The sequence below is a fragment of the Lates calcarifer genome, linkage group LG5, assembly GCF_001640805.2.
Source record: "Lates calcarifer isolate ASB-BC8 linkage group LG5, TLL_Latcal_v3, whole genome shotgun sequence".
Lineage (NCBI taxonomy): Eukaryota > Metazoa > Chordata > Actinopteri > Centropomidae > Lates > Lates calcarifer.
In genome coordinates, this window is record NC_066837.1 from 1,810,874 (window position 1) to 1,829,249 (window position 18,376).

Consider the following 18,376-nt stretch of genomic DNA (forward strand, 5'->3'; position numbering starts at 1 on the left):
GGACAAAATGGCGGCGGCACTTCTGAGCGATCTTGATGAAGGTGTCACACGCCATGTCCTGCACGCCGTCGTGCGTCTCTGTGTGACGGAGAGCGAGGGGTTAAACACACACAGAACAACGAGGAGCAGCACTCACACAGTTTGGAGGATCTGGTCTGTTGTGGTTCTCACCGTGCATGAACTCAAACAGCTTGTTGACGACGGTCTTCAGGAACTTCCAGTGGGCTCGCAGGAAGCGGGGATACTGCCCCACGATGTACATGATGTTGGACGCGATGATGGCCTTGTTGTCTTTACCTCTCTTCTGTTCACACAAGCCGAGCAGGTCCTGAGCACATAACACACACACACACACACACACACACACACACACACAGTCAGTTAACGCTGGTCTCACACACACGGCTGGAAAAACTGGACCCGGTTTCTGTCCCACCTTGATGACGGTGACCAGGAACCTCTTCTCGTCCTCCTCGTGCATCGCCCCGCTGATGGAGCCGATGGCCCAGCAGAGCATGTTCAGGTTCCTCCACGACCACTCGGTGCCGTTCACCTGGTTGTGGAGCTTCTCCGTCATGATGCGTTCAGTGTCAGCGTAGTCCAGGTGAGTCAGATACACTACGCAGACAAAAAGAGAGAGAGGATCCAGAAACAAACAACTAATAACTTTGTGGTTTCATAAATTAACAGCAGACTGAAGATAAACATGTGGAGCCAGTTCAAAGACTAAATGGAAATCTGAAAGGAACATTTAGACCTCCAGGTTAAAGAACTGTACCTGATGTATCTGAAGCAGGAGTGTGTATATGTGTCAGCACAGGTGTGAACAAACTCACCGAGAGTCTCCCTCATGTTCTTGTAGAGGTTAATGGCGTCTGTGTCCTTCATGAACTCCCTGACCACCTCGCCCTGGTCGTTCTCCACCACCAGCACCTCCTCTGGTTTGGCCATGCGGCTCACCATCAGCAAACGCACCTACGAAGAGAAGAGGAGGACGGAGGCGAGGGTTTGAGCCGACGATCCGACCGTCCTGAACACCTGAGTGTGTGTGATGACAGGTTTACCTGGGAGAGCACGGGCAGGTAGAGGTGTCTGCGTGGGGGGACGTCGGACAGGAGCGGCGTGCTGGAGGTGGAGAAGGGACTCTCCCTGTACAGCTCTGCTGCCAGGTGGTTCCAGTACTCCAGACAGATCTTAAAGATCTCCGTCTCCTCCACCTCCGACACCAGCAACATGTAGTGCAGCGCCTGGAGACAAGAGGGGAGTGTCACATGACGGGAAAAACCCACCCTGTTCATGAACGCAGCATTAACCAGGATGGTAGTGAGGTGCATTATGGGACATGTAGTATCCAGCGTTTGAAGACTGAAGCTCAAATTATCCTCCATGTTGGAGCCGTGTTTCATAAATCTCCATCATCTGACGAACACAGGTGCAGACATGATGTTGGTGGAGCAGAGCCTGACTTTTCCTTCCTTCAGTTCATTCTGATATTTCCTGACCTGCCCTGTTTTAAAGCACATTTATAGATGTAGCAGTTTACTCTGACAGATTTCAGTTTCTGCCTCTAACGTCAGCTCAGCTTCATCGTTCAGGAGGTTTTAACCTGGAGCTGAATTCTCCTCACAGGTCTCCTGCTCAGACCGAGTCATTACAATCAGCTACAACACACAATGAAGGGGTTTCACCTTAGAAACCAGCATTTCTCTGTGACGTGACCTGAAACAGCGAGGAAGCAGTCGGGTGAACATGTCTTAATGTCTGGCCGACTTCTCTTTAGTATATTTAGAGTATTTTATTTCTTACCTGCTCATCTGTGTGTCGTCTTTATTTCTGTGACCTGGTTAATGATCTCTGTCTGTGTCTCTGTGTCTCTGTGTCTAACAGCAATAATCAAACTGTTCTCTTGGTTAAACTGCTGCAGTTTGTTGCTGCAGTCGTCCTCTCAGTCTCCTCCTGATGTAATTATCTGTCTGAGCGTCTGTAAGTGGACAAACAGCCACAGGAAAGCTGGACCTCCCCACTGTAATCAGCCACAAACGTCTATTATTGCCAAGGTGTAATCAGGACGCCACAGACGAGGAGAAAAGAGGGGGATGAAGACGCAGAGGAGGAAATGACTAAACGCCACCAGCTGAGAGCTGTGGGTCTGTTTACTCAGCCAGACACTAAGTCTGCCGTTCCACACCATAAACAACACCGAACAGCAGAGCGTCTGCTGCTCTCTGTAATCATCTCCTCTTACCTCCATGAGCGTCTCTCGCAGGTTCGGCCTCTTCTCGATGAGCTGGCCGTGCTCTTTGAGGAAGGTGCAGAGGAACAGGCTCAGGTTCTGGATGAAGTTCTGCTCGTCGTCCTTCCCGTTGGCGTAGGCCACCCTGATGTTAGTGTTCAAAGGCAGCATCTGACCAAACGACAAAACAGCTCAAACTTTATTTACACTCTTTATTTTGCCATAATTACATTGTGTGTTTTGTTTGAGGAAATCGCATTTCTCCTGTGATCCATGAGACCACCCAAGATAATTATTTCATCTAAAACTAAATCTCCAACTAACACAGCAAACACACACACACACTGGGAGACGAGGAAGACGACGACACGGGTTAGATGCTGCAGAGCGAGCTCATATCTGGATCTTCCAGAGTCAGGAATGAAAAATAATATGCTCAAGGTTTCAACTAGCTCAGGTGGCAGCAACAAGATTAATGAGAAAGATCTGAGCTCATTGGATATTAGAACCTGGAGACAATCTGCAGGCAGGGGGCGCTGTTTAGACTGTGCTGACACCGTTTGACGTGGATGAAGATGATACGATTGTCACCATTGATTTTTCACTTTGTCAGAGTATAAGAATCATTATATCACATTTAAAGACTTTGTGCTCGTCGTCTCCTCAGCCTCAGGCAGTGTGTACAGCACAGAGTCACCTGAGCAGAGACCACACCTGTCAGATGATTCACACAGTGATCTGAGGAAGCTCAGCCCTTCACTGTGAACATGAGCTGCTCTAAACAAGCAAAACTGTTCCAGTCACTTTAAAGTGTTTGGAGTTTCCCTCTGACCACAGATGAGCTTTCTGTGTAAGAACAGTAAACAAACAGAAGTGCTTTGTGTGTTTGACAATATAATGTGTGTGTGGTGTGTGTGTGTGTGTGTGTGTAATAACAGAGTGGGCACAGTCATACTGAGTTCCATTAAATTAAGCAGCACTCTGACTGATTGTGTGTGTACCTGTTTGAGCTGGCACATGGTGAGAGTAAACAGGTTGACAAACTGCTCCTCGTACTGGTTGACGCTCACGCCGGCGATCTCCGTCAGACATTTCAGCGTCACGTTGCGAAACATGGGCACGTTCAAGAACTGAAAACACACAAACACACACGTTGTAGAATTCAGCATCAGCGTCCATCAACCCTCCATCGCTGACCACAGCCCGGTGACCGAGGACCGAACTGTTACAGGTTTTATCACACACCCGGGGAATCGATAAAGAAATCTCATCTGTAAACACCTGACAGTTCTTTTTAAAATGCAACAAACATTTTCAGCTCAGGAGGAAATAAAAGAGAAAATCAGTGAATGTTCTTTGCTTGATGAATGATTTTGAGTTGAATTATTAAATCTTAGCCAGAACTTTCTCTGGTGATTAAACGGTTGTGAGATGAGCTGCTTCAGCTCCAGATTAAAGGTTTTTTCACAGAGTTTTAATCCATGTTGTGATTACTTTCACACACAACGTGAATCCTACGACAAAAACCTGATGATGTGTTTGAAACGAGGTCGATATTTCACCACAAATAAAGGCATCGTAATTACACAGAGGCTGCTGTGGGACTCCCCTGCCTCGGTCGGCGGTCACATTCCCAACAGGACCTCAAACTGTCCCACAAACATCACGAAAAATATGTCAACAGCCGACCACGGTGGAGGTCAGGTTCTGTGTATCTGGCCTTTCCCTGTCCTGTATTCACGTCACGCTGTATGTTTAACAGCCTCCAAACATTCCTGAAGTTCGATACGGTCCGTGTTCGATACAACAACAATAATAAATGTGTGAATGCTCCCTCGCCGAGTTGCCGAGGCAACCGGGTGTAAATAAACGGTGAGCGTTCGGCGGTGCTGTTCCTCCGTTTGTTACGCTCCTGCAGGATGAACTGATGCAAGAGCGCCTTTGTCAGAGAATCACTGTACATCTGGACCAGACTCAGGGTTCAGTCAGCGGACTCAGACCTTCACTCCCATCTTAATCACAGCTCAGTTAGAAAATCCCACCACCTGGACTGACACTGGAGCGAAAGGCCTCGCTCCGTTTCATCACGCCTCTACGTCCATCAGTCTGCTGTTTGTCGTTTTAAGACAGACACTCTGGTCCTTGTTGACCCATGCATAGTTTTACAGACTTTGAAAAGGCATGCAGAAAATATTTTGGTCCAAAAAACGATGATGCAGTTTTGTTTTATGAGGCAGATTATTAATGTTAATTAGAACTCAATACCTTTGTTTTTCATTTAAAAAATAAAACCTGTGAAAAAAGACTTTAATCTAATGAACTAGTGAAAGTGTAAAAGTGGTTCATGTTTTTTCTTTATGCCACATGTTCTCTGTATACTGGGTGTGTTTACTTCTCATTTCCAACACTCTGGCGACAGACGCTGATGGTTTGAAGTCTGGTGAACGTGAGCTGGTTTACCTTGTAGACCAGGGTGCTGATGAGTTTGGTCTCGAAGATGTAACCTAAAGGAATCCAATTCAGGAAGCGGAGGAGAGTCTCCAGTGTGGCGTGGACCAGAGGGGCGTTCTGAGAGTTCTCCTGCTCAGAAGAAGAAGAAGAGGAGGAGGAGGAGGAGGAGGAGGAGGAGGAGGAGAGGAGGAGGGAGGAGGAGGAGGAGGAGAGGAGGAAATGCGTGAGAACAGACTGTGGTATTTATTAAACATCAGAGACAGATGCTGACGACTGATTGGTCCAGTTTGTCTCACCATCACAAACTGGCACAGCTGGAATATCTGGGAGAACTCGTTGCACATGCTGAGAGACAGAAACATAAAGAATATTAATGAGGATGAAATTCACACCCTACTGCAGCAGAGCTTCAGTTACTCCATGACAGACAGAATTAACACACATCAACATTTCCAGTTACCTGTCCTTGAGGTGCTTGGCCTTCACCTGGGTCATCTGGCCGCTGGAGAAGTCAAAGACCTCCTCGCTGAGCAGCTTGAGGATGATCATGTTGTTCTGACAGAGGCTCTCGCTGGTCCGACTCGCTCCCACGATGTCACTGATGAATGTGGGCCAGTGTTTGGGCCACTCCTGCTTCAGGATCTAAAACCAGTGCAGAGAGGAAGAGTTCTGTGTCATCAGCCTCAGTCGCTTTGTGTCAGGTGTAAAAACACGTCGTTGATTATTTACCTGTACGAGGATCATGTTGAGCTTTGAGATGTACACTCCCTCCTTCTGTAAAAAACATCAACCATCAGTATGGAGCAGCACAACATCCCTCACATCACACGAGTCGTACAGTAACATAAGCTCACCTCCATGTTTGCAGGATCAGAGGAAGTCTTGATGATCAACCCGACAACATACTTCTTGATTCCTGAAAACACATCCCTGTGTTTTAATTGGCTAATGCAAACCGTGTTCCTCTGACCACATCTTTACAACAACCTGAGTCTGTGTGACGTCATCACTCTGACTTTACCTTCACACTGATTTCTCGGGAGAATCTTCCAGCGTGTTTTGATGACAGCCTCCAGAATCTGCAGTGCATAATACTGAAGAGAAAACAGAGCTGTGTTAGAGCTGTGAAAACCGGTGTGAAAATCACAAATAAAAGTGTTTAAACGTGTCAGTGCCGTCCTGAAATAATGTCTGTAAATCACCCAACAGGTAACGTTAGAAAACGGTGCAGATTAACCCTGCATCCTCCCAGAAACACAGCTAAGTGTTTACCGCTAATTGTAGCAACAACTGTGGTCTGTGCTAAACAGGAAGAACTGTGTATAGTTAGCATGAGTTATAAAAAATCATAGCTGAACAAATGAAGGGAGCAGTGGCAACAAGAGAAACAGGAAATCCAAACAGAGAATATCATCACTACAAACACCTCGCACCAGAGACGCAGCAAAACATGGAAACGATGAGCTCTGATGTGAACACACCGAGCATCTGTGAGCTGGAGAAAACTGATAAGCATCAGCTCACATTATTATATCAGCTCTGAGAGACTGTCAACAAGTGGCTGATGTGAGTTCATAGCTTTTCTCTGTCGTGTGTGTGTGTGTGTGTGTGTGTGTGTGTGTGTGTGTGTGTGTGTCAGGTTCATACTTTAGTTTTCATGTTCTGAGAGAACTCCAGGATGGTGTCGACCCTCGTCCAGGCGTCCGGATGGTCCTTCAGGTTGGTGAGCACCTCCTGGGCCACACGTTGCTACAAGAGAGCAGCACAGCAAAGCCTTGATATGCTAGGTACATCTACCCCAAGTTCACACCTGACGTTAGAAATACACATTCAATCCAGACACGAGAGGTGGACGACCCCCAGCAGAAAGGACGAGTCTCACCTGGGACCCAATGTCATGGTACATGGAGTTCACCACATTGTCCAACAGGTTGATGTCCAGTTTCTGACTGAAGTCCAGCAGCTGTCTGGCTGGGTGATCCGCCAACATCGTCATTTCTGCTGGCATAGAGCTTCTGTGGAGAGGAGAGATTGATTCACCTACAACACCTGGTTACTGTAACACAGTGACAGCTAACACATCCCAGACACACACACACAGCTGCAGGTGGAGGTCAGAGTCATATAAGCACCACAGTGCAAATATTACAACGTTTGATGGAGGGATTCATGTTTGGAAAACTGATCCAAAACAAATGAGTGAATTATAAGCTGGGTTAGTTTTATAACAGTCAGTCAGAGACTAGTTATTCCAGTTCAGCCAAAATGTGTGAAAGCAGCCAGCCTGGCGCTTCTTTCCTCCCTCGTGGACCAAATATGACACCAATTGAAACAAATCACAAAGTGGTAAAACCCGAAACAACGCCCCCTCCTGGCTGACCGGGCGCGTGGAGCTGCTGCACCCACCGCAGCCCTACTGATAGACCTGTTAGCGACTCCTGAGCCATTAAAACACGTTAGCAATAGTGGAAAACAAAGCGTGGAGATGCCAGTGCCCCGATTACAACGCGTTACGCCATGTTTGGCTCGTCTAACCGCTGTTTAATCCCCAGACAAAAACACCACAGTACTTTTTGAAACTGACGGATGCTAACGTTAGCCCACGCTGGGTAAGTTAGCTTGGTTAATGTTGATCGAGCTTACCTGGTGTGTCCTGTCCGCTCGTCGAAAGCGAGTACTGGTTGACTGATGTCACTTGGCCGAAATACTGATCTTCTATATGCACCGAAAACTGAGCAACTTTATCTCATGGCACACGCTTACACTGCCCCTAACCTTCCGATAGCCCGAAAGCTAATGTTAGCTTTCCTGGATGACACCAACAGTTAACGTTAGCGCTAATTTAAAAATGTTACGTTGGATACTTATCGATTCTCGGCGTTGTCTAAAAGTCTTTCCGCAGGTGACACAGCTTATTGTTCCCTGTCCTCAGCCACTCTGAAACACATCTCTCTTCAGATATCACTGACTACAGCCGACTCCCACCAGGCTAATAGCAACCTAGCGTGCTAATGGAAAAGTCAATGATGATTCAGGTCTGTCGGCTAATGTAACGTTAAGCTAAGCTAACAACACAGATTCACGGAGTCACACTTAGAGCGGTATTCCGGGTCATAATCACGAAGTGAAAGTCTCGTTTTTATTTCTGGTTCTATTCGCACACACTGTTGGAGAGCAGAGATGTTTTACTGCGTGCAAGTATGCTCTTCCTCTAAGCTCATGCTTCCAACCACGGACCGGTTGAAACCGGTTGAGACCGGGATATTCATTCTCGGTGTTTCGGCCCGTCGCGCGCCGCGTAAAATTTGGACTATGTACCCGCCCCTTCGGTCTCTGATTGGCTGTGGCAGTGCTGTCGTCACGCGTTGTCATAGGCTGGGTGGAGCTGTCAATCTGGCTCAAACTCCCACCCACTGTTTAGGCTCCAGAGTGACCTGTGCTAACACCTGAACAATGAGAACTGAGGAAAATCCCAAATAAAACGAGGAGTCGCTTTATTGTGGATGGTTCAGTGTGACACAAACAAGGCCATGATGACTGTAAGATGAACAATAAGTTACACAGAGCAATAAATATGAGTCCATTTCTGTGAAGAGATGTTTTCTGTCCTTATTTTTGAACACATCCTCCCTTTGCTTTTAGGGCCTAAACCTTTCACACAGTACTGTGTAAGTGCCTGTGTATAAAACAAGTGTATTTATTCCAGAACCAATAACTTCAAGCCTGAAATGTTCAAATATCATCAATACTGGGTTAATACTGAGCCTGTCTTTTCATTGATAACAGGCCTTTAATGGAAGACGTTTCCCCTCATCAGTATGAAAATCACAGCTGTGATTTATAAAATGAACCATGGCCAAATTCACCTTTTAAAGTCCTAAATGTCTGCTGTGTTACTGTGGAGACAGTAAGTGTTTTTAACGTATGGAGGGATTTTAAACACAGCATATCCTGTTAACATCCCAGGATGAAGAAGCTTCCTCTTCACTCTATGAGTTTTCTCCATCAGAGTTTTTGAACCTGGCGACGTTTGATGACATCATTCTCCTGCCTCCTGCTGTCTAGTGTCGGCATCATGCTCGCTGTCGTCTGAGTAATTCTCGTGATCATCTGAGTAGTGGTAACTTTCATCAGAGTAGCGGCGATCGTCGTCACCGCCGCGGTCGCCGCCATCGTCGTCGTCTGAGCGGTGGCTGCTGTGGTCCTCGCCATCGCGGCGGTTTAGCGAGGCCTCGTCGCTCTCCTCGCCCTCTCTCCCCCGTCCCCTCCCGTCTGGACCGTCCACGTCGTCGTCATCCAGGAAGACCTTTCTGTAGCGAACAGGCTCGTATCCCACGTCTGACTCGTCCTGGTCACTAAGAAACAGACCAACAGTCAGCGAACATCCGACTACAAACACAGAGTTCCTCCAGTGGCACAGAGATGATTCACCTCCATCATACTTTCAGTTGGGCTGAGTCAGGTTTACCTCTGTCTGCTGTCAGTGGAGCGGGACGCGTGGCGTGCAGATCCTGATCTGGCGGCCTTTCTGCTGATGAACTCCTCGGTCAGGTTGAGTCCGTGCAGGGCGTCGGTGTAGCGCCTCTCTGCTGCCTGTTTGGCATTTCTCTGTTACCAAAGCACATGTTCAAAAGAAGTGCAATAAGTAAAAAGCTAACACCAGGATGTGTTGGAGTCTGATCCTGGAGGAACAGTTTTTAGTTCAGTTCATTCAGCAGCTTTTTGTCATGTTACAGTATCTCAGGATGATTTTATGGTGTCACAGAAGCATCAAAACAGACGTTTTAAGCCTCATTTTTAAGATAAACTTTATAGATCTTGGTTGTTTTTAACTTTATATTTTAACCAGATGAAGGATTTGAGTCTTCAGACGTCTGGATCTGAAGTTATCAGATAAAACGTGCTGAGCTAACGTTACCTGCAGCTCTGCTCTGCCAAACTACACTGAAAAAACACTGATTTTAACACGAACCTGCTTCATTCAGTGTTTTTTCTGGATTTAATCAGCTGGTCTGAGACCTCTGAGGAGAATTCAGCTCCTGAACGATTCACACTCCCATGATCCCGCACTTCACAACGTCATTACACTACCTCCTCTGTTAATGTTTTGATTGAGCGGTAGAAATACTGTCTGTCTTGGGGGGGTGTGATCAGATGACGTGTGATGTCTGATTTACAGGTGAGCTTATTCTTCACCTGTGCAACCTGCTCCAACAGCAGCGGCCTCCCCTTCACTCTCTGCTGCATCTCTTTAATCTCCTGCTGGTACTCCTTCCTGCGCAGGAGGTCTTGTTTCCTGCAGACAGATCGAGAACCACAACAGAAAAAAAGTCACGTTAATCAAGAAGCAAAAAGAAGAAAGATGTTCAGTTCACTCTGTCGTCGTGTTGTTTTTAGTCGACCTGAATTCTCTGAGCTTGGTCTGGTTTGTCTGTGACAGAGCCAGGTGGGGGTCGTTGGCCTGGGCTCGCTTCAACACCACCCTCTGCAGCTTCTTCTCCTTCTGCTTCTGCCTCTCCTTCCACCGCTCCTCCTCCTCCTCCGCCTTCTTCCTCTGCTCCAGCACCTTTCTGCTCAGGGAGACAGTCTGGTCACAGATGGAGGGAGGTCTGGATGGGACGGGGACTTCGGGAGGGTGGGGGCAGATGGTTGAGGGTGTGGGTGCAACGATCGGCTACGGGGTGCTAACAACTGTCGGGAAAATTCATTTTGGGGATTTCACACACAGAAGGTCACTGTTGGAGTCACTGTGTCTACACAGAACATCTGGGCTCTGATACCGTCTCTGCCTCAACTAAGATGGTGGAAGACTTTGGCGTCCTAAGATGGTACCTCACGGCCTCGTGGCGTTTTGTGGTTGCATCTGTTCCTTTGGCGGGCAGGAGCTCCAGGCTGCCGGAGAGAGACGAACAGAGGCTGGAGTTCGGCGTCTGAGCCGACCCGGGGCTGATGTAGGGCCAGCGCAGCGTCCGAGGGCTGCTCTGCTCCTTCTCGATGTCGGCCAGGATGCGCTCGCGGTGCGAGGAGATCTGTGACGTCTTCAGATCGAAGGGTTCGCACGCGGTCGTCGGCCTCACCTCCTTTCGTTTCTCCAGGTTTTTCTGGAAGCGCCGGTAGCTGGCGTCGAAGTTGGGTATCTCTTTGTTGATCTGGGGTCTGTGGGTGAAGTTCTCCCCTCCAGCCGTGTTGCCGCCATCTTTGGTCTTCTTGCGCTCGCTGAGTCGGCGTGTGAGCATGCTGGGAGGCATGGACGCACTGTGGAGCAGCTCCTGGGCTCTCATCTGCATCTTGATGGAGCGATACAGCTGCTCCTCCTTCATCAGCTCCCCTGATGCTGCTGCGTACACGGCCTTGGGCACAGGTTTGGCCTTGAAGGGTTTCACTCTCTCCTGCTCGGGTGGTTTTGGGTTCTGCAGCTGTTTCTGCTCCTTCTTCAGTCGCTCCCTCTCCAGGAAGCTGAATGGTTTCTGGATGGTTCGATGGTGCTGCTCCTCTCGCAGGTTTCGCCGCCGCTCGTCATGACGCTCCTGCAGCTCCTCGTAAAGCGGGAGGTGAACGTGTGCAGGGACGGGGCTGGCGCGAAACTTCCTCTGGCACTCTGTCAGTTCTTCTAGCTGCCGTCGCAGCTCTGCGTTCTCCAGTTCGATCTCTGAACGCGTCTTTATGCCTCGCTTTTGTCTCTCGGCCTCACGCAGGGTCATCTGAAAAGGTTTCGGGACGGTCACCCTGTGTTTCCAGTCCTCCTGCTCCCTGTGCCTCCTCTTGCTTTTTCCCTTCCCTGGTCTGTTGTGGTGTCCTGGCAGGCTGCGCAGCGAGGAGGACGACAGGCGGCGGCTGTGAGGCGACAGCTTGAAGTCCCTCCACATGTTCTTAATGTGCTCTTTGGGAGAGAAGAGCAGGCCTTTCTCCACATCGTTACTGGCAGCTTCGTCTTCGTCTGATGAGTCCGACAGTCCTGAACTCCGCCTCAGTTCAACAGCAGAGTGGGACTTCCTCAGACGGCGTGAGGCTGCTGGGCTGCTGTTTGACCACTGCAGCCTGAGGGGGAATAGAAACAGATGATGTGATGAAGCAGCTAAAAGTCACAAACATCTTTAAACAGCAAAAACTAAATTCTACTAATAAACCATATAAAAATCATATTATAATCTGGACCTAAATCCTCCCACCTGAGCCCCGGCTCCAGCGCCTGTCATGTCCAAAGGCTGCATGAGCTTGAGCTGCAGCTTTCTCTGATACATGCCCTCCAGCTCGGCCATGGTGCGGAGGTGGGCCTTCTTCAGCTCCTCCAGTTTGCTGTAGTACTCCTCGTTGGAGAAGAAGATCCTGCTCAGGTCGAGGCCGTCTCCTCCTGCTCTGCGGTCGCCCTTCCCCAGACACTCCTCATCACAGAAGTCAGAGCCCGAGTCCTCATACTCCAGCTGAAGAGACCAAAAATGGAGGTGAACGATGTGATATAAAAACTGCTCAAACTGATTTTTGTTTTTGAAGTCGCCTCAGCGTGGTGTGTTTATCCAGCAGGCCTCCTGGAGCAGAGCAGCCCTGCTCAGCGGCACTCAGGCTCCTCCAGGACTAAGCCTATTATCCTGCAACACCAGAGACGTGGGCCATATGGTTCCATATGGTGGAGCACCAAGGACAGCTTAGCAGGAAAAAGCTCAACTAAAACACCCAGAATCAGGTGCATCAGGTGCATCAGGTGTCTGCACACTCCACCACGAGGTGTTCGTCCAGAACGTCATTAAAATGGAACGACCTCTGCGTCGTCGTCCAGAGGATCATTAAGTGTTTGGGATTATAAAGTGAATGTGACGTCTGATAATCTAGGCAAGACGGAAGTCCAGAAATAGTCAGGCAGACCAACAAATTATACAGGTCAAATCCCTTCCACCACACGGACTGACCTGGAACTGTCAACAGCCTGTACACCAGACAAGATCAGACCCTGTGTCTGGTCTGGTTCGACAAAAGAAATAAGAAAATAACCAAGAGTGAGTGAGAGGGAAAACACCTGTGATCCAGGAGCAGTACTTTGAGTCAGCTCATTCAGGATGTGCAGTGATGTAAAAGCATTTAAACTGTTTAAACTCAGATCTTTATAATCCAGTGATAATAAAGGTGACTGAACCAGAAAGATGAAAAACCTCAGTGACCTTCATATGAGGAACTGGAGGTTTGTCCTAAATGTTTGTTTTGTCAAAAAATAGAATCATCACTGGAGGATTTGAACTAAATTACACTTTAAATGACAGTTGAATTAATTACACTACTTTAATCTGACATGTCTTCTAGCATCTGTGGTAACTCCTCTTAAAGCAGAGGAAATATCATTTTTGTTGCATTGTAACTTACAATATCTAAGTGTATTTTAAGTTATTTTACTGTTAGCTGGAGCTAACTGTGGCTCATTTATATTCAGTAAAATCAGTGGCTTCTACCGCGTTTAACACTGAGGTGAGGTTGTAAGAGTCAAACAGTCGTTTCAAACACATTAAAGTGCGTTTTACCGTGTTTACCTCCTTCTCGTAGTCCCGGTTGTCCATATGAGCTGTGGCCGTGTACGGCAGGACTCTCTCCCGCTCGTACGAGGCTAATGGCGCCTTGGTGTGCGGGTCTACCGGCGTTTTCAAACACGAAGTGACCAGAACGTTTGTCCGGTGAGGATTCGCCATGGCCTCAGAGAATCAGCTCCAGTTTTTATTTTAGTTAAATAAGTTCAAAGTAAATTCAGTTAAACGGGTTCGTTAACTCAGCACGGCGGTGAACGGAGAGTCGCTGTCCGCGTGCTGAAAACTGTTGGTAACCAGGCAACAGATGAGCTCCTTGGTAACGGGGCAGAGCTTGGCCGGAAGTGACGGGATGTAACAGGAAATATGGGTTTCTTACAAAATAAAAGTATTTAAAAAAATACATACAGTATATAACAAATATAACGATATACAGATTATCCACCACGTGATTTCCTTTAACTCCGATTATATTTTGACTTATTTTTTTCCTCATGCAAAACAAAAACATACTAAAACCACAGAAGACATTTTCTTTACTTTGTTGATTCCCAACTATATTGGAAGCAGATGGATGAATTTATCTGTTGGACCCTTTTCACATGTGGATATCATTTATGGACGGTAATTATGAAACTAACTGGGAGATTTGTTGATAAACACGATTCTCATAATTGCAAAATGGCATTTTCACAAAGACAAATTCATGGTTTTTAGAATGAATTCCAGATGTACTGAAAGTCCCTGTAGTGTATAAATTTAAAATCTGCTGAACATCTGTTTAGATCCATATAAGCTCCAGTTTAATAATGTCTGTCTTCTTTATTGCTGCCAATCCTGGTTGGGAAAAGAGGCGCTTTAAATAATTTTCTGGTTACATGAAGGTTTAACTGTTAAACCCTGATTTTCTCATATGCTATTTTTAATTCTATACTCGAATGTTTGTCCTGCGACTCAGACACCCACCAATGATCTGTCATATCATTAAAGTCACTGTTCAACAAAGTAGAAAGAGCACTATAAACAGAGTGGGCAGTCAGTATTTACATCTGGAAAAAACTCAACTGAAACCAGACAAATGACCTCACTGCAACAGCTGGAGTGTCAACAAAAAAACAAGCCTTTTTTATTAAATTATGCAACGTAACAACTACAGTGGAAATCTGAACAGACTGACGTCGACAGAGTCCTCTGATCCCTCGCAGTACGAGCAGGCTTAGTGACAGAAGTCAGCGGACAGACTCGGACCTCTTATCGAGTGTTCACCTGTGACCGGACAAAGCACATGTTCAGACTAAAAACACTCTGCTCTCACATTAAACTTGGTCTGAGCTTAAATCCACAGTTCAGATGTGGAGTCTCACCACGTCATCGATCTTGAGGATGCTGCGGACGGTCTCTGTGGCCAGGGTCAGAGCGCTGATGGAGACCAGCAGAGGCTGCACCACCAGCTCCTCCAGGATGTTGGAGATCCCACCCTGTCACAAACACGACAACAAGACGATTGACTGACATCCAAACAGCTGATAACTAATCTTTTCTGTAAGTGACCACAGCGTCACAGAGGAGCAGACTGACCTTTCGGACGTTGATGCCGGCCACCTTGTCGCCCTGGGCGTGCCTGTTGCGGAGCTCCGTCACCGTGGAGATGGGGTTGAGGCCGGCGTTCTCGGCCAGCGTGGAGGGGATCACCTCCAGGGCGTCGCCGTACGCCCTCACGCAGTAGGCCTCCATGCCGGCAAGGGTGCGCGAGTACTCGGCCAGACGCACGGCCAGCTCGATCTCAGGGGCGCCGCCGCCGGCGATCAGGGCCCTGAGGGACGGAGGAGGAGAAAGAAGATGAAGATCCCCAGAGGTGGAACCATCAGGTTTTCTCCCGTCTCTCTGGGACATGTGACATTTGTGTGAACGCTCCCCGACCGAGCTGCTGAAACAACCAGCAGTGAACAAACGGAGAGCGCTCCACCTTCCTGTTCCTCTGTTTGTTACGCTCTTAGATGATGAACCAATGAAAGAGCGCCTTTGTCAGAGGGAGTGTGTGTCCTGTGTGACTCCACCCACCTCTTCTTGACCAGGCAGCGGATGACGCACAGAGCGTCGTGGATGGAGCGCTCCGCCTCCTCGATCACCAGCTTGTTGGAGCCGCGGACCACGATGCTCACCTGTCTTCCCGGGGCTGGTGCAGCCTGTGACCTGCAGGGGGCGACAACAAAGGTTTACAGGAGGAAGTAACGTCAAATTCGTCTCTTCTGAAGAGTCCAGGATCTCAGTCCAAAGACTCGGGCTGCTGCGTACCTTGATCAGTTTGCCGGAGCCGTCCAGGTTGACCTCCTCTGCCAGCTCCGCTGTACCGAGCATCTCTGGAGTGAAGTGGTCGATGTGGGCGATGGGCTTGGTGCCGAGAGTCTGAGGGAGAGCAGAGACTTCATCTGACTTCACTGTCACAGTAGATTTATTCCCAGAGAACCAGACAGTGTGAGAAATGTCCTGGTCTCCTGTTTATATTTATAGATTAGGCCTCTGTGGCAGCTGATGGTGTCTCTGACAGAGACCAGAGGACACCATGAAACAAACCTCTTCAGTCTGGTTTTACTAAATATTTAATTATATAGATTAGAAATGATCACTGCTGCCGACTGATGGAGATATATATATATATATATATATATGTATCCTGATGACTCTCACCTTGCAGATGAACTCGATGTCCTCTCTCTCGATGTCTTTCACCACCATGATCTTCATCTTGTTGAGGAAGTGCAGAGCGAGGTCGCTCAGTGCGTCTCTGTCGGAGGACAGTTTGTTAGGATCAAACGTGTTTCACAGTTTGTGGAAACCGGCGTCTGTTCTCGTGTGATCTGTGACTCGTGTACCTGAGGATGGACTTCTGGATGAGCAGCACGTTGCAGCCGGCCTTCTTGATCTGTTTCACCAGGTTGAGGATGTAGGCGCGCTCCTCCCGAAGGACGCGGTCCATCTGGGCGTAGTCTGAGACCACGATCTGGTTGTCCATCTGCAACCAAAAAACAAACAAACTGAGCGTTAAATATTTAAATATTCAGCCGAGCAGCAGGAAGCGTCTCCTCTGAGGACTCACGTCAGTTTTGGGAGGGGAGAGGCAGAACTGGATGAGGCCGATCTTGGCCTTCTCCACACGGGTCACGCCGGTGTTCGCCACCTTCTGGGTCAGCACCAGGCCGTCCACCAGCTCGCAGTCATCGATGGTCCCTCTGAGAACACACAGCTGTTAACCTCTGCTTCATGTCTGTGTTCACCTCAGGTCTGCAGCTGGATTCCAGCTCTCGCACTCACCCGAGCTTCTTGATGATCTTGATGTCCTGCAGGTCGACGCCGGTGGCCGTGGCCGGGTCGATGACTCTCATGACGGCGTCCACGCTCATGGGCGCCAGCAGGCTGGAGTACTGCGACACCACCTTGGAGCAGAGCGACGTGGTGGCGCTGTTCAGCAGCGCCTCGCGGTCGCTCAGCTGCACCGGGCGGCTCATGCCCGTCAACACCTCCACGCCTTTATCCACGGCCTTCTGGAACGACTCGGAGATGATGGTGGGGTGGATGCCTGAGCGACGACACGGCGTGTTCATGTTAACGCTCAATTAACAGATGAAGAAAATGATCCACACACATGTAAATAACCCCTCACCTCTCTGCAGCAGTTTGGAGCAGGCGTCCAGCAGCGCTCCGGCAATCACCACCACAGAGGTGGTGCCGTCACCGGCCTCGATGTCCTGAGCTTTGGAAAGTTCCACCAACTGGAACACAAATATATTTTAATCCAAGTCAGAGCAACGAAAACACAAGTTACTTTTCTAATCCGACAAAATCTCTGAGAGAACAAGAAGATTCAACTCAAAAACCTGACGTACCATTTTGGCAGCAGGGTGGAGCACCTGCATCTGCTTCAGGATGGTGGCCCCATCGTTGGTAATGGTCACGTCACCTTTCTCGTCCTGGATCTGAAACAAACAACAAGAAAGCTTCTTAGAAACAGGTCTGACCGAGGAGCTGGGTCGAGTTTCATCCTAAAGCTCAAATCTGTTCACTGACCATCTTGTCCATGCCTTTGGGTCCCAGGCTTGTTCTGATGGCATCTGCAACAGCTGTCAAACAAGCAGGTGACAACGATTACGTCCATATTTCTTAAAATAAAAGCACGAGAAACCAAAATCTTTAAAGTGGATGTTGCACACACACACACACACACACACACACACACACACATTTCAGGATGTTAAATGAACAGAGAATATGAATTATTCACCTATCACAACAACAGAAATTCAGTATGTTAAAACCTTATTTCCAAAGTGAAATAAGCTGCAGCTTTTATATCAGATATTTTTATTTAGTCATTTACATCCTGGCCTCTGACCTTAGATAGCCTGCAGCAGCACCAAGCTAGCTGGTGCTGAGATTGTGTGGAGTCATGAGCACCTTGTACGGAGACAACACCAAACCAAACTCCTGTCAAAATTCTGGAAATTGTTGTCTCATGCTGTCCGCTACTTTAAGCTAGACAGGGAGAGGCTTTGAGGAAGCAAACCAAAATTTGAGACAAGTTCCTGTAAAGTAAGTAAATTAATATATGCCGAATGGTTATAGAATTATTCATAAGTGTTGCACAGCCCTGATCCGCTGTAGCCACTGCGTTATGCTCTTTATCGGTGGGTCAGGCTGTTAAATTGGGATTTTATTGAATGGGGTTTCGCACCGGGCAGAGGGTGCCCTGCCCAGCCCAGCCCAGAATGATGAAGCTGAGCTGGAGGGTGAGGTTTGAGGGGCCAGGTAATAAAAGTTTAAAGCAGCTTGTTAGCATTTTAGCATACCTTTAGCAGCAGAGATGTTACTGAACCGAATCTGGGCCGGCTTGTCGCGGTCCACATACGCCCCTCCTTTGTTTTTGCCTCCGTTGGAAGCTCTCGGTGCCGCCATCGCCTCGGGCATCGTTACTTTATAATCGATGGAAATTGTTAAGAGGAGTCTTCAGAGTGGGACTGATGAGTCCCGGAGCCGATACACCGCGGTCCGGCTTCAGATGGACTTAGATTCTGGTTCCTCCACCCGGTGCCGGTTAGAATCTTCCAGAGCCACAGGCTGCTGCGGAGAGAAGGACCCGGCTGTCAAACTGCCCGGCGATTGGAGATGACGTCGGCAGACAGGTAGACGT

The 18,376-nt window shown here is 48.3% G+C and overlaps 3 protein-coding genes across 3 annotated transcripts in view; all 3 read right to left on the reverse strand.

Moving 5' to 3' along the window:
- The window catches only part of xpo1a (exportin 1 (CRM1 homolog, yeast) a), a 13,825-nt gene extending 5,896 nt beyond the window's left edge, over positions 1 to 7,929 (reverse strand). The window contains exons 1-16 of the mRNA XM_018675052.2: positions 7,328 to 7,929; positions 6,567 to 6,699; positions 6,332 to 6,433; positions 5,706 to 5,778; positions 5,539 to 5,600; positions 5,414 to 5,458; positions 5,145 to 5,326; positions 4,981 to 5,029; positions 4,694 to 4,813; positions 3,235 to 3,363; positions 2,246 to 2,404; positions 1,065 to 1,247; positions 837 to 975; positions 437 to 618; positions 172 to 328; positions 1 to 78 (exon numbers count right to left, since the gene is read on the reverse strand). The exon at positions 1 to 78 is cut by the window's left edge and continues 86 nt beyond it. Of these exons, the coding sequence (XP_018530568.1) occupies positions 1 to 78; positions 172 to 328; positions 437 to 618; positions 837 to 975; positions 1,065 to 1,247; positions 2,246 to 2,404; positions 3,235 to 3,363; positions 4,694 to 4,813; positions 4,981 to 5,029; positions 5,145 to 5,326; positions 5,414 to 5,458; positions 5,539 to 5,600; positions 5,706 to 5,778; positions 6,332 to 6,433; positions 6,567 to 6,692 (1,786 nt within the window). The 5' untranslated portion in view covers positions 6,693 to 6,699; positions 7,328 to 7,929. The remainder of the gene's footprint in view (positions 79 to 171; positions 329 to 436; positions 619 to 836; positions 976 to 1,064; positions 1,248 to 2,245; positions 2,405 to 3,234; positions 3,364 to 4,693; positions 4,814 to 4,980; positions 5,030 to 5,144; positions 5,327 to 5,413; positions 5,459 to 5,538; positions 5,601 to 5,705; positions 5,779 to 6,331; positions 6,434 to 6,566; positions 6,700 to 7,327) is intronic.
- Positions 7,556 to 14,141, reverse strand: fam161a (FAM161 centrosomal protein A). The gene is given in 8 exon segments (XM_018675053.2): positions 7,556 to 9,039; positions 9,153 to 9,292; positions 9,881 to 9,980; positions 10,087 to 10,254; positions 10,517 to 11,722; positions 11,854 to 11,873; positions 11,875 to 12,105; positions 13,201 to 14,141. Coding segments are annotated over 8 exon segments (2,337 nt in total). The 5' UTR covers positions 13,357 to 14,141; the 3' UTR covers positions 7,556 to 8,723.
- Positions 14,142 to 14,288: 147 nt separating this feature from the next.
- cct4 (chaperonin containing TCP1, subunit 4 (delta)) lies at positions 14,289 to 18,318 on the reverse strand. The gene is given in 14 exon segments (XM_018675055.2): positions 14,289 to 14,457; positions 14,556 to 14,669; positions 14,770 to 15,004; positions 15,253 to 15,353; positions 15,355 to 15,384; positions 15,487 to 15,597; positions 15,880 to 15,976; positions 16,065 to 16,204; positions 16,289 to 16,421; positions 16,504 to 16,768; positions 16,853 to 16,961; positions 17,076 to 17,165; positions 17,257 to 17,309; positions 18,036 to 18,318. Coding segments are annotated over 14 exon segments (1,611 nt in total). The 5' UTR covers positions 18,154 to 18,318; the 3' UTR covers positions 14,289 to 14,442.
- Positions 18,319 to 18,376: the final 58 nt, after the last annotated feature.